The sequence below is a fragment of the Semicossyphus pulcher genome, unplaced genomic scaffold (genome assembly GCF_022749685.1).
Source record: "Semicossyphus pulcher isolate SPU_LCO1_2020_fin unplaced genomic scaffold, fSemPul1.0.p SCAF_13, whole genome shotgun sequence".
NCBI lineage: Eukaryota > Metazoa > Chordata > Actinopteri > Labriformes > Labridae > Semicossyphus > Semicossyphus pulcher.
The window spans coordinates 16026507-16040779 of NW_027211637.1; the positions used below are offsets into that span (position 1 = coordinate 16026507).

At 46.7% G+C, this 14273-nt stretch overlaps 1 protein-coding gene across 4 annotated transcripts in view; it reads left to right on the forward strand.

The window, feature by feature from the left end:
• Positions 1-14273, forward strand: part of wnk3 (WNK lysine deficient protein kinase 3) — a 36913-nt gene extending 22640 nt beyond the window's left edge. For 2 of the 4 annotated variants that reach the window (XM_069659592.1, XM_069659593.1), the window contains exons 11-24: positions 4572-4615; positions 5927-6062; positions 6163-6279; positions 6366-6467; positions 6572-6620; positions 6704-6856; positions 6957-9058; positions 9191-9437; positions 11577-11662; positions 11746-12083; positions 12266-12501; positions 12582-12677; positions 12762-12925; positions 13059-14273. In XM_069659592.1, coding sequence (XP_069515693.1) covers positions 4572-4615; positions 5927-6062; positions 6163-6279; positions 6366-6467; positions 6572-6620; positions 6704-6856; positions 6957-9058; positions 9191-9437; positions 11577-11662; positions 11746-12083; positions 12266-12501; positions 12582-12677; positions 12762-12925; positions 13059-13637 — 4449 coding nt within the window. In that variant the 3' untranslated portion in view covers positions 13638-14273. Of the gene's footprint in view, positions 1-375; positions 3754-4571; positions 4616-5926; positions 6063-6162; positions 6280-6365; positions 6468-6571; positions 6621-6703; positions 6857-6956; positions 9059-9190; positions 9438-11576; positions 11663-11745; positions 12084-12265; positions 12502-12581; positions 12678-12761; positions 12926-13058 lie in introns of all 4 variants that reach the window. The other 2 variants (XM_069659590.1, XM_069659591.1) reach the window with 2 other exon arrangements.

Genomic DNA, 14273 nt, shown 5'->3' on the forward strand with positions numbered 1-14273 from the left:
ATCTTTCTTGAAATAACTTTTTACCCAGCCACAAATCATCCTCATAATCCTTTGAGATTGACCATCTGACCGTGTGCTGCACAGGGTGTCCCCCAGGAGATTTGTTAGCAAGATGTAATTGATTAAGATGTAATTGTTTTTAAAGTGCTGTGAAATAGTTCCTCTGCTTGTTTAACCTGATGGCTAAGTTTTTATTTTAGCTGTGCGTATTTGTGTGACACAGCCCACCTCTGCTAATAAAAACCCTGTGGGATATCCTGTGAAAACTGTTTTGATAATTGATGCTCTTTGCCAAAGCTTACTCTTACCTAATTTTTCTACTACTTTCTTTTCCCTCCTCTTTCCAATCATCATTCTGTCATTATCACTGAGCAGTCACAAACATTCCCATCAGATTCATTTCAAACTGCCACTCCCCATGGCTCATTGGCCCCCTCACAGTCATACATACCCCCTGCTTCCCCACAAGCTCCGTTTAATGTCCTCGCTACATCCATGTCCGTCAGTGATCCTGCTGGACTAGTGGGGACCATTGTGCCCCTCGCTCAGCAAACCCAACCCCCTGCCACTCCCATGCAGCTAACTGACATCATTCCCCATGCTGCACCCCAGCAAACACAGCCCGTCATGATCCCTCAGCATACTATTGTCCCACAACAACAGATAGGGATGGATCCCCATACCTCCACCCTCCAGCAACAATCGCAACAGCAAATGGAGGCCCAGGCCACTCTGCTCGATCAACAACAAGTTAGTGCCACTCAGCCACCGACAGAACAACATCGACTGAGCATTTCAGCCACAGCTGTCCAGCAACCTCAGCATGAGCCACAACAACAGATCTACGTTCAGCAACCTCTTCCTGTCCACACGACTCCTCAGCAGCAAGTTTTACCTACACAAACAGGTATGGAGCAGCAAGCTTTGTCATTATCACAAACAGGGGAGCAACAACAGACTTACACACAGCAACCAACAGGGGATCCTTGTAAGCAGACCATAATACAACCACAACAGTTTCTGCAACAGCAAACACTCCTACAACAGCAACAACAGCAAGTTTTATTGCCTGAGCAACATCAGACATATGTCCAGCAACAGCTTGATCAGCAGCAACAAAAAATATTGCTTCAGCAGCAGCAGCAGCAGCAGCAGCAGCACCAACAGGCCCAACTACAACAGCATCAACTGGAGCAACAGCAATTACTTATTCATCAACAACAGCAGCAGGCTCTTATTCAACAGCAAGAGCAGCAACACCAAGGTCTTGTTCAACAGCAGCAACAGCAAGGTCTTGTACAACAACAGCAACCACAACAAGTACTTTTACAGCCTCAGTTAGAGCAACAACAGCAACAGCAGCAAAGCCAGTTATATCAACAAATTGGACAACACCAAGCTGGAATACAAAATGAACCAGAGAAGCAGCAGCTTAGTGGACAACAGCAGCAACAAGTAGTACTGCAGCAGCAACCCCAGTTGACTCAACAGCAACAAGAACAACAATTGCAACAGCAAGCTTTACTCCGACAAATGGAACAGCAACAGCAACAAGCACTAATACAACAGCATTTGCAACAGCAGGCTATTTTACAACAGCAACAGCTGCAACAGAAAGCTCAGCTACAGCAACAGCAACATGAGCAACAACAAGTGCAACTTCAGCAGCAGATAGAGCAGCAGCAGCAAGCTCTTTTTCAGCAACAGTTAGAACAACAGCGACAGCAACATGTCCTGTTACAACAACAACAAGCAGAGAGAATGCAACAACAGGCTCTGATACAGCAACAGATTCAGGAGCATCAGCAGCAAGCCGCCATCATTCAACTTCAGCAAACTGAAAAACAAGAGACTGTGCCTATTCCACAGAGCAACAGCGAGAAGCAGATTCAGCAGCAACCAGCTGATATACAGCACAAGGGTATCTTACAACTAGAAACCACTCAGTTTCAACCTCATCCCAATCTCACACAGCAGCAAGTAGTTGAGCAACAACAGCAAGTTGCACCAATCCAGCAGCATCCCCACACCTCTGTAATGGATTCTAATATGCCAGTTGGAGCTCCAGTCCACACTGAGATGATTCAGCACCAAACTCAAACCCAGGTCCCCATGGCCATTCAGACTACGCAGATCCCTGTCCAGGCGGGTGCTGTTGTCCCAGCTCAAGTCCTTACCCAGCAAGGTCAGAGTGAGGCTCTTATCCAGGACCAGGGCAATTTCCCAATCCAATTCATACCCCAGACCACAGTTCAAGCAACTCAGGCTACCATTGGGGCCCAAGTGACTCCTCCAGCTGCAGTGATCCAGGGACAGACTCAGACCATCTGCACCCAGCAAATTCCCTTACAGAGTTATCCAGGACCTGCCACTCCCACACCGAGCCAGGTAATTGCTCAGCCATCAATCCAGCCTCTGCTGCAGACAGTTGGTCAATTCCAGACCCCACACGGTAAGGGCTCAATGATGGATGTTCCAATTATAGGCCAACAAAGCCAAGCTATTGTCCAGGCTCCAGGTGTAATAGGCACAATCCCCAGTCAGATCCAACAAGAGACACTTGTTCAGCAAAATGCTCAAATGCCAGTACCCATGCAGCCTCAGCTCCAGCAACAAGCTCAAGGCCAGCCATCAGCACAGGTAAATGCTCAGGTTGCGGCTGGCATTTTGACACCTCAGTATGTCCCTCAGCCTGCCCACCAATCCATGCCATCTGTACAACAGGATATAACTCATATTACACAACAGCAGCAGAAACAAGAGCCAGTCCGGCACTATCAGCAGATGATTCTGTCTCCTGGCCCAGCTGGAAGTTTTGGAACTACAACCGAATGTCTTAGTTCTGTCGTTGATCCTGCACAATTTATTGGCAGTTCCCTTCCTGTGCAGCAGGCTGGACAAGCCTATGCTCAGGGTCAAACAACACAACATCCAGTTGTTCCGGCCCACCAGCCGCCCCTAGGAGCCACAGGTGACCCTTCAGTCATTCAGCCCATCTCCCAGCCTCAGTCTACTGGGCAATTCCAGCAACTACAGAAGCTTTCTCAAGCGCAGCAACCACTTGCTTCACCTCCTCCACAGGCTCAGTTGCTGGCACAACCCATCCCAACTCCAATCCAACCAGCACTTTCTCTTAATCAGGCTGCACTGCCCCTTGATGAGAGTCAGCTGCCCCCACAGTGTTCACCTGCCTCACATCTGGTGAATCATCCTGCTGCGCCGATAGTCCCCAGTAATGTGGCCGGGCCTCAGTTGCAGAACAGGAGCATGCCCCTCTATAGTCATCCTGCGGCAGGTGCTCCTCCTTCTCCGCAACACCTAGCCAAGCAGATGCTACCAGCTCACACACACACACAAACCAGCTTTCAGGCCCAAACCCACTCCCAAACACAGACACATGTTCAGACACAGGCTCATTCTCACACTCAGACACACACTGAGACACCTGTTGCTCAACAGACTGTACCACCCCAGGCTGTTTGTCCCGCACAACAAACACCCCTCAGCCCCTCTCATACCTCATGTCCCCCAACATCCCTACCATCCTTACCATCCCACTATCCTGCTGCTACCCCTGCGCCAGAGCTGCCTACATCTCCTCCAGCAACCAAGGTAACCTTACCAGAGCAGGCCAACGCTATACCCACCTCCCCTCCGCCTGTTACTACTCTACAAACGCTTGATTCTAATGCCCCAAAACTGCCCCAAGGCTTGCTGCAAGACTGTGACCTTACCCTGCTGGGCATTGCTCAGGTACAGGAAGAATGAAAGATTGCTGTGTTAATTAAATAATTTTTGCTTGACATATTGGCAGAATGATTGTGAAAACTGCTATCTGATTAGGTGAAAAAAGCTTTGACTGTGCCTTTTTGATTCAAAATAACATGCTTCAATTCTTAAAGGTCTAATCTCAAAGATTTCAGTTGCGTTCTCTTTGGTGGCATCTTTGGCGATAAACGGTAATTGTAGGAGTAAACCTCCCAATTTAAGCAGACATCTACAGTTGGCTCCCTTTGTTACGGTTGTAACTCTTGATTTTCCTCGCTGACGGCCTTCATCTGAGCATCAAATTTGTTGTATTTTGAGTTGTATCTGTAGTCATCAATCTTGTCTTTGTTTGTTCAGTCATAGTAGATTACTGTTTACTCGCAACACTTGCAGAGACCGGAAAAGCAGCCGCTTAGCTCCGCCTACCCTCTCTGGCAGACCAACCACTGCTGTGTGATGGAAAACATGTCACTAACTGGGCACCGCTTGTGATTTTTTCCGCACCAGGCACCCAGTGCATAATAATACTATATACTGAAAATGCAAATGCTTTCATCAGTGGTTTAATCACCGTTGTGTTACCATTCGGCGATAGATAGTGACTTTACAGACATTTATTTAAATGAAAATCTTCGAGATTATACCTTTAATACACAAATACATTTAAAAATAGTAAGTGTGTTATTAAAGATAACATTATCCATGTTTACATTTGTGATTTATTTGCATCTGATCTTGCTAATGTTTTTTGTGTTTTTCTCCCCTGGCCTCTCCTTTGTGTCTATGATCATGCCACTCTTCAGGATGGTCCATACCTGTTAACTACAGAACAACATTCGTCTTCAGGGTATGTCTAATATCGTAACTGACTGCTATTTGTAAACTGTCTGATAAGTTAACATAGCAAAGGAGTGTACTGTAGATGTTAGGAATCTAAACACATGAATTTCAAAAGTCAGATTCACCAAAGTCTCTTAACTGGATAGGTTTGCCAAAAAATGCTTGTTTGGGCCTGATGATTACTTACTAGCTGGTGTGGGTAGAAAGGCAGGCAAACAAACTTGTGATAAGAAGGGGGCAAGTAGTCCTGTGAGTTGAAGAACATAGCCAGGAGGTCAACCGGACTAGGGCGTGGACCTCTTGAGGATGGGCTGGATAATGATGAGAAGGATGGAACTGATCCAGGTGCACGATAGGTTGACCAGAGGAGAGCAGGATTCCAGAGACTTAGATGCGGGACAGGACTTCACAATCTGCTGCACAGGCAGGGGAGCTTGTGGAGCCACGGAAACAGGAAGTTGCAGAAGCACAGCTTCTGGAGTCTTTGGCGTCAGCAGGAACAGGGGATTATTTGCTGAACCTCAGCAGCTGAAACAGGAGACTTTTGCTGCAGCTCATCAGCAGAAACAGGAGATTAAGCTGCAGCACAGTGGCAGAAACCAGAAACTTTTGCCGAAGCTCCACTGGATCAGGGGACATTTGCAAGAGCTTTGCAGGGACAAGGAAAGTTTGCGGTAGCTCAGCAGTAACAGGGGACTTTTGCAGCAGCTCCACAGGAACAGGGGAATTTTGTGGTAGCTCAGCAGGAACAGGACTTTTGAGATAGTTCAGCAGATTGCTCAGGGGTCAGCTGGGCTGCTGACAGGGAACCTGGTTGGGCATTGAGACAGCCAGTGGGGATTCATGTTGAGAGTGGTGAAGAATCACAAACAGTTTTAGGTTATCTAACGCAGTTCAACTGAAAAATAATCAAACCTGATCTGCTGTGTCAATGGATGGCAAGGTCATTCTGTCCTTATTGGTAGAGTAGCAGAAAGGTAGGACCCAAGCTCAGAGGATTATGAGCAGATTTCTGCACTTTATTTTGAATTGGATGGATTACAGGCAGAAAAAGTAGTAACGAAAAAATAGGCAGGCACTTTGGCAGACTGGATGAGGAGGGAGGTGTGGAAGGTTAGGACACTGATGGGCTAATTGGAACAGGATACATGTGTGTGGATGGACAAATCTGAGTGTATCTGGTGGAGAGGTGAACAGCAAGGGACCTTGTGAAGTAGGAGTGGGTCTATAAAGGAGGGAGCATCATGTACTCTAGGAGTTACAATCAGTGTCTTTTACAGTTCAGTGTGTAACAACCCTACCACCTTACCATCAACAGGTCTGTTCCTGCTAATGGAGAAGAATCTCTTCAGCTCTTGGCCAATGGGAAGTTAGAGAAATTAAAGGCTCAAAGAAGAGCATCCTGTCAGAGGCCTGAGAAAGTCCCACATCAGTTTCAACTGAGCATGCTCCAGGTTAAAAAACAGCAACTATTAACCTCCTATATTACTAAATCCTCACATACCAAGAGATTTTGAAAAAGAAAAGTGTGGTTATTTGTCTTGTCCTTCCTAGGTGTCTGGCAGTGGGGACAATATGGTGGAATGCCAGTTGGAGACCCATAGCAACAAGATGGTGACATTTAAATTTGACATTGAAGGGGATGCACCTGAGGACATTGCAGATTACATGGTAGACCGCTTATGTATTACATTAGCCTGCATTGCTAGCTAAAAAGTAATGCTTCTATGTCTTAATAAATGTAATTTTGTGTGTAGGTGGAGGAGGACTTTGTTCTTGATGTAGAGAAGGAGAAATTTGTTGAGGAGCTGAGAGCCATAGTTAAGAAAGCTCACGAAATTCTTCGGACACATTCACTGGTATGTTAATTTCCATATTTGCATCAAACAACTTCTGTCCTTGCCTATTTTTCTATTTTTGATAGAAACATGTTATAATAACTTAATTTGTATTTCTTTTAAAGACTGGATCAATGGACCAGCTGCATGTGAGCACTCCCACTAGCTCAACAAGTAAGATATATTTCTGATTCACAAAAAATGGTCTACGTTTTATAACTAACTTAAACTTATAAAATGACTTAATGTTTTTTTAGTGGACTCAGTGCCCCATTCCTCCCCTGTGGGACGCTGGCGGTTCTTTATCAACCAGACCATCCGGCATAGAGACTCTCTGTCCGGCCCAGGAGCAGCCACTCCACCACCCACTTCGGAGATGCGGATACCTCAGTCTCCTAAAATAGAGAAAGGTGAGCTCCACCGAGGTCAATTTTAATGCTTTGGCTCATTAACATGACTGAGTTTGCAGCATAACAGGAACTAACAGTGTGTTCCTCCCTGTGGCTGTAGAAAGTGAAGGATCCCAGAGTCTGGAGTCCTTGACTGGAATGCCCTCTCCCCCCTGCCCCACCCTTGCTGCCACCTCCCCTCCAGTCTCCACCGTCTCAGCCCCTGCCTCCATGACCCCCTCCGCCACTGCTGCTCCTGCTTCTAACACCACTTCCTCTGCACCAGCTTCTACTCTTGAAGCCTCTGTCCCTGCCAGTGCTTCTGGTAGTCTTGAACTGCCACTCCTTACCTCAGCTTCTGCCGACCAAATTCCCAATGTTCCCCAATCCATTGCAATTCCTGCTGCTGCTAACCTCTCCACCTTATCCACTGCCCCTACTGTTGTGTCTCCCACACCGACCACCATTCTGCCAAATACTCTCACTTCTCCGGGAGCCAGCAATTGCTCCATTGTTGGTCAATGTACAGGGAATACAGTGATAGCTGCTCCAAGGTCATATGTGCCTGCAGCGGACCAGCCTCCAACCTCTTTTCATTCTCCACCTACTGCTGCTACAGTGACCTCTTCTGCGGAAAGCCAGCTTGGCATGGGGCAACAGAAGACACTCACCCAGGTGGCCCAATCAGCCCAACAACCATTGCAACAACCACAGCTACAGCCGGCATTACAGCATCAGCAACTGCAGGCAATGCAGCTTGAGCAACAGGCACAGCAGATCCAACAAGCAACACCTCTGCAACAACAGCAAGTGTCCCAAGAACAACTTCAGATGCAGCAGGAACGAGCACTGCAGCAGTCACTCCAGCAGTTACAGCATCAGCAACTTCTGCAGACGCAAATACCGCTTCAACAACAGCTGACTGAGGCGCAAGTGATGCCTCGCACAGGTCATACAGAGTTGTTACAACAGTCTGTGCCTCTGCAGCAGTTTCTGCCACCGATGCCCCTTCAGCAGACGCAACAACCCCTTCCTCAACAGCAAACACCACAGTATACCCAACAGATGCTGCAACAGCATCAATTACAGCAGGTACCACAGCAGGTTATGGCACCCCAAGCTGCTGTAGTTCCCCAAATGCAAGCCCCAATTGATCCCCAGCAGCAGCAACAGTTAAACCTACAACAGACAATGCAGTTACAGCAACAACAACTGGTGCAACAGCAGCTACAGCAGCAGCAGCAACAGCTGTTTATGAGTGCTGCTGCGGCTTTAAAGTCTGATCAAAGCCAAACGCTGCCCATGTCAATGAGTCAACAATTTCTTCAACAACAGGCACAGCTAAATGTTACTCCTGTACCGCAGCAGCAGATTCCACAACAAACTCAAATCCCCGCTGAGCTGGCACAACAACATATACAGCCACAGAAACAGCTGCAAACCTTTGAGCAGCAACAAGAAGTGGTTAAAGCCGTGGACACACCACAGAAACAGCAGCAGTTTCCTCTGCAGAAGCAGTCCTCTTTACAGATGTCAGAGTCAGAGGTGTCAACGGGAGAGACGAGTGTCACAGAGGACACGTGTAGCTACTCCGCTGCTTTTCACCCTTCCTCTGACTCCTCTCTGCTACCTCTCCAGCTGGGCACCACTGATGCCCCCTTACCCTCTCTTTCCCACACAATGACACCCTCCCCTGCTCAGCCTTCCTCCGTGGCTGAGTCAGACAGCGAAGGCCCTCCCAAAATCGATTTCGTAGACAACCGTATAAAGACTCTTGATGAAAAGCTGAGGAACCTGTTGTATCAGGAGTACAGCAGCGGGGGAGCTCAGGCCGGGGGAGCTGCCTCTGGGCCCACATCAGCCGCCTCCACGTCAGCAGGAGGAGACGAGTCATCTGAGCCACAGTCGATCCACAACTTGTCTTTTCCCCCACCCGCCTCCTCTTCTTCAGATACCTCCCCTCACTCCTCATCCTCCTCTACCTCCTCCACCACCTCCCGTTCCTCCTCCACCTCCCCTGACCCAGAGAGGGATGGAGGACGAGAGGAAGCTTCCTTAGAAGCGCCCAACTTTGCGCAGCCTTGTCCGGTGGAGCAACAGCCTGTCCCATCTCTCCCTTCCACCTCTGCCTCGTCCACCCCGCCTACCTCTTTACTGCCTCCCAATCAGGATGACTCGGCTGGGCCTCAGCGCCCACCTGTACCAGGAGAACCAACCATACTTGTGAGTGAATACGACAGAATTTGACGTTCACTGTGCTAAATAAACATTATTTTAGTATTCATATGTTAAAATATGGCTCCATTAAGTGCTCTTTTAGCACTGTGATATATGTGACTGTCTTAACTGTTCTAGGCTGTACCCCCACACTCTGACACCAGTACCACTGGAGACGCATCGTGGCCCCACAGTCAGCACCCGATCCCCCTCCGGCATGGACAGCAGAAGCACAATGCAGGAGGTGGATATTTTGGCCTAAACCTGACATGTCCTAGTATCAGAAATCCTGTTAGCAAGAAATCCTGGACTCGCAAATTCAAAAACTGGGCGTGCAAACTGCGCCACTCCGCCAGCTTGTTCAAGAAGCCCAGAGTCCAAGAAGGTAGCGTCCTCTTAGAGAGCGGGCAAGCACGCGCGAGAGAGAGAGAGCGAAAGAGAGAGAGAATGGGATGCTGGGGCATGGACCTACATCTAATATGTAGTGCTAGTTTTAACATAGTGAAATAACTTTCTTAACCATCAGGAATTAATACCTGTTAATATTAATGGATTGTAATGTTTACAGCTAATATATCCTGTTTTTGTTTATAGTAATGTGACAATAGTGTCCATGTAATGTCAGTGTTTACATCACTACATACATTGTTGTTTTTGCTTTTTTTTCCTGAATTTCTTCATTTAATTTTCTTGGCAATCTTTCTTTTTGCATGGGGTACTCACGCAGTGGGCGAACACAGTGAAGAGTAGAGGAGGGTGGAAGATTGGCACAGTGTAGGAAGATGTTGGCATCAGAAATCTGATGCCCATCCCAGTGCAGATGAGTCCAGCTCTGCCTGTGCCCAGGAGAAATACCTTCATATGTCACCCATCCCTCCCTTTTTTTACCCCGAGTCTGCAAGCACTGCAACCAGCTCACCTCCTCACTCCCACCTGCTGGCTGAGTATAGACAGCACAGCACCATGCAAGCCACCTCATAACACAGCTGAGATAGATGCTAAGTTGTTAGATATTATACGTCAGGAAATGTGTACGCTTCCTGTGTAAGCTCATACAGTAAAGCATTGATCCATGAAGATTCCTTTTTTATAGAAGCCCTTAGCGGACAAGCAGCTATACATTTTATTTACTCTGTTTTCCTGTGACTTATTTCTGGTCGTTTTCTTGAGATCTCAAATTATTTATCACGTCATCACGAGACAACAACGTGGCAGCGCCATAACATCAGATGATCATAACTCGTATCCCCGGAGTTGTAAAAGCACAAAACGAACATAGAATTAGTCTTAGCTTACCTCATACGTGTGGGCAATGGCAGCATGGCGTGTAATATTATAGTGATCGGCCTATTGTGTTGTTTTTAGATCGCTGAAAAATTATTCCATTATCACGAGAAAACAAGCTTTGTTATCTCGAGACAATGGGCCAGATTAATCTTTTATAATGGGAAAACCAGCTTTGTTCTCCCGAGATGAACAATAAGTCGAGATCTCCAGAAAATGACCAGAAATAACGGGAAAACAGAGTAAATAAAATGTATGGATGCATGTCCGCTAAGGGCTTCCGTACTTTTTCTTATTCATTATGTGTACAAAATACTCTTTTTTTATGATTATGATTAAAGTCCTTATTTCCAGTACACACTGTGAGCATAATCAAGGGTGTATAAGCTACATAAGTAGGGTTGTTATATGGCTAAGCTTTATCACTACCTGCCATCTTGCATGTGTTTGTGTTCATGCGTAATATGTCCAGCAGAGCTTTTTTCTTAAAGTGAACATGCATGAGCATGTATTTTATGTTCCTCATGAGTGACTAATAATGGATCGTTATCTGTAAGTAGCACCTGTATCAGGCTGCCTGTGTTTATATTGGTTTTAAATAATACAGTTATTATCTATGTACACATTCTGCTAATGTAGTATTCCCTAATATCAAACACATTGAACAATATCAGAGTGGATCTGAGCCCAGATCTCAGATGTGATATTGAGCTTTGCTGTCTGGTATATGAGTGGGAATATTGTGAGTCAGTGAGAATGAGAGAGTGGATGTGTGGGTGGGTGGGGGTACACTGTTGTTAACATTTAACTGCCATCTCACAATATGCTTTTTATTTAATGACTTACGATATTTGTGTTTATTTTTTACCACCCCTTCCCACACACCCATCACTTGTTTCTCTTAGGCATGCTTTTTTACATCCACAAATTTGACATTTATTCTTCAGTTTATTGTTAATCATGTAGAAACATGACTCCACATATGTTTAAACATTCACATAGACCTGCACGCAAGCCATGTAAGTCACTATGTTGTTGACTTATGACGTTGGTGGATGATTTTTAACACTGTGCCTTTGTGCTCGTGTCCCTTGTCTATCTGTGTGCATCTCTGTACGTCTTACTGTGTCTGTTGCTTCTGTGTATGTCTACTTTATGTGTTCTTATACCTGTGTCTGCGTGTTCTTGTCTGTGCCTCCTCGTCTCCCCTTTTTGTTGTTCATCCCTATCTCTTTATCAGATGGACGCTCCAGCAGTCAGGCAGTCAGAGAGGAGAAAGAGACGCAACCCTTAAATCCACCTCAGTCACGCAGAGGACGGTTTCAGGTTGGAGAATTATTTCACATTTTATCTTTACCACTCATTTGTCTGGACAACTAGCTGAAGTCTCCCACGTTCTCTGCCATCAGGTGACTCCAGTGCCCCAGTCCTCTCCCCCGAAGGATGCTCTTCAAGGCCAGGGTAGCACCCACAGGAAAGTGGGACGCTTCTCCGTAACCCAGGCGGAGACGAAGAAAGAGGACAGGCACACTGACAGCTCCCCGGTGTCTCCTGATTTGGAGAGGGAGAGGAGGAGGTCACGGGCGAAGGAGGGTGAGAGAGAAGAAAGTAAGAGGACCCCAGCAGTGGCTCACCTGCCTCGAGGTCATGGGCACGGCCACTCGCCCCTCGGCAGCAGCGATGATGATGATGAGAGTGAGCTGGAGGATGAAGACCTGAGAAAAGAACTACACAAGCTCAGAGAGAAGTATGTCAGCGAGGGGGAAGATAAAGTAACTGCATTTTTCTAGCGTCACAAGGATGTTTCTTTCTCTATTTGTTACATTTTCTATTTCTCCAGTCTCCGTTTGTTGTTTCTTTTCTTTATATCTGAATTCTCAGAATTGTCACCACTTCCCTTCTCTCTCTTTTGTGTCTGTTCTCCTACAGGCACATAAAAGAGGTGGTATTCCTTCAGGCCCAGCAGAACAGAGAGCTGCAGGAACTGTACAGGCAGCTTCGCTCCCTCAAAGACCAAAGGCAGAGTCTGCCTGCATCCCTGTCCCGAACCCCTCCTCTCCCCACAGCACCTCCTATCCTGTCTCCTCGCAGACCCAGGCCTGCCAAAATCAAGCTCCGGCCCCGGCCTCACTCTCACATGGACAACAACGGAGTGTCACACTCGGGTAAGGCTTTTCATCAATTCTTTGTTTCATTTCTTGCCTTCTTTTCTCTCTTTCTCACTGTTTCTTCAACTCTCTTCTAGTTGTTCAGCAGTCAAGTAGTTTGTCAGGTGGTGAACAGAATCGACTGCCCCTATACTGCAACCCAGAGCACCAGACTTCACTGCCTGCTAAAAGAGGTACAGTTTCTCACCTACATGTCAAGACCACATATAAATGAGTAAATAAATGGTGGTGTGATGCATCCCATCATTTCCCCACAGATAACAGCCCTTTACGAAAAAGCACATTCACAGATGAACTGCACAAACTTGTTGATAATTGGACAAAGGAGACGGTGGGCCCCTCCCCACCCAAGCCTTCACTCAATCAAATTAAGCAGATTCAGCAGGTGCAGGAGTTGGGAGGGTGGAGCCAGTCAACTGAGGTAGGACTGCTCACATACACAAACTACACATCAATTTTTATTAGCAAACAATTACCTTTAATATGATCAACCTGGTTAAAAGGTAATTTAAGGAACCATAACAAAGCATTATTTTATACTATATTTCATACAGGTTTCTTCACAAGGTTGGTTTCCTGTGGCACCACTGAACCCCCAGGTACCCCCAACCCCTGGCAACTTGCCTGCGGCTGCCCCTTCCCATTACACAGGTGGAGGGAACCTGTCCAACCTGCACTCTTCGGGACCACCATCGCAAACGCGCACGGCTCAAGTGCCACAGATGCAGCAAAGTTTACACCTCCATCAGTCCCTCCCCCTCCAGCAGATGACCTATCAGCAGTCCCCACTCCGCCAGCCTCAGAGTCCCATACAGTCTCAGAGTCCCATACAGTCTCAGTCACAACCCGTCACCCAGCTGCCCCACTCGCCACCTCAAAGCCAACCGCTGCTGCCTTCCCAAATTCCCACATCTCCCGTGTCCACGGCTGCGTCTCTGCTGCCTGGCAGTGGCACAGCTGCGCCCACAGATAGCACCGCTGCTGCTGCTGCTGTTGCTGCTGCAGGGACATTTAGCTCCTGTTCCTCATCCTCTTCCACCTCTTCCTCCTCGTGCTCTACTGCTGCTCTACCTTCCAGTGCCAAAATTCACCCAGCAACCCCCACCTCTACTCTTCCTCTGGGACAGAAATGAAACCAAGGCGAAGTGTGAGGTCATAAGAAGGTGCAAGAGATGGAAATGCTAAGTGGATCAGGACGTAAAGCAGATCCATGTGGAGTGTTAGTTCTGTGTATGAATGAGAGCGCTCTGAATAAATGATTTCCAGGTCTTCTGGATGAGATGGAGAGTGAATGTGAGAGACGATAGATTCTAGTATGTACAGACAAGAGGGAAACATGGAACACAGCAGCTGGGGTTTATGAATCATGGCATGTTTGGGTGTTGAGATGTATAAATTCTTAAATGTATGAGTGTGTGCGTTTATGAGTGTGTATGGATAACCTGAGTACATATCCCTTTATGTCCTTTTACACAAGTGAACGTTCTTGTTTTTGTTTGAAACAAACTCAGTCGGACCTGATCGAAGCAGAGTCAACAAGGACAAAATATTTGACAGTTTGTTGACATTTTTTGTTTCATTTGTGAGTGGTTAAAGTAAAAGGACTATCAATTTTTAAAAGTGCAATTAGTAGTGGTCATCTAAATTGATCAGCATGTATTGTATGGATTTGTCTTTAAGGCATAAAATATTTTTGTAGAAGCACATTGATGAAAACCAGGAGAATTTCATGATCGGTACAGGATATTTTAAATCTGCAGGCCTACAGC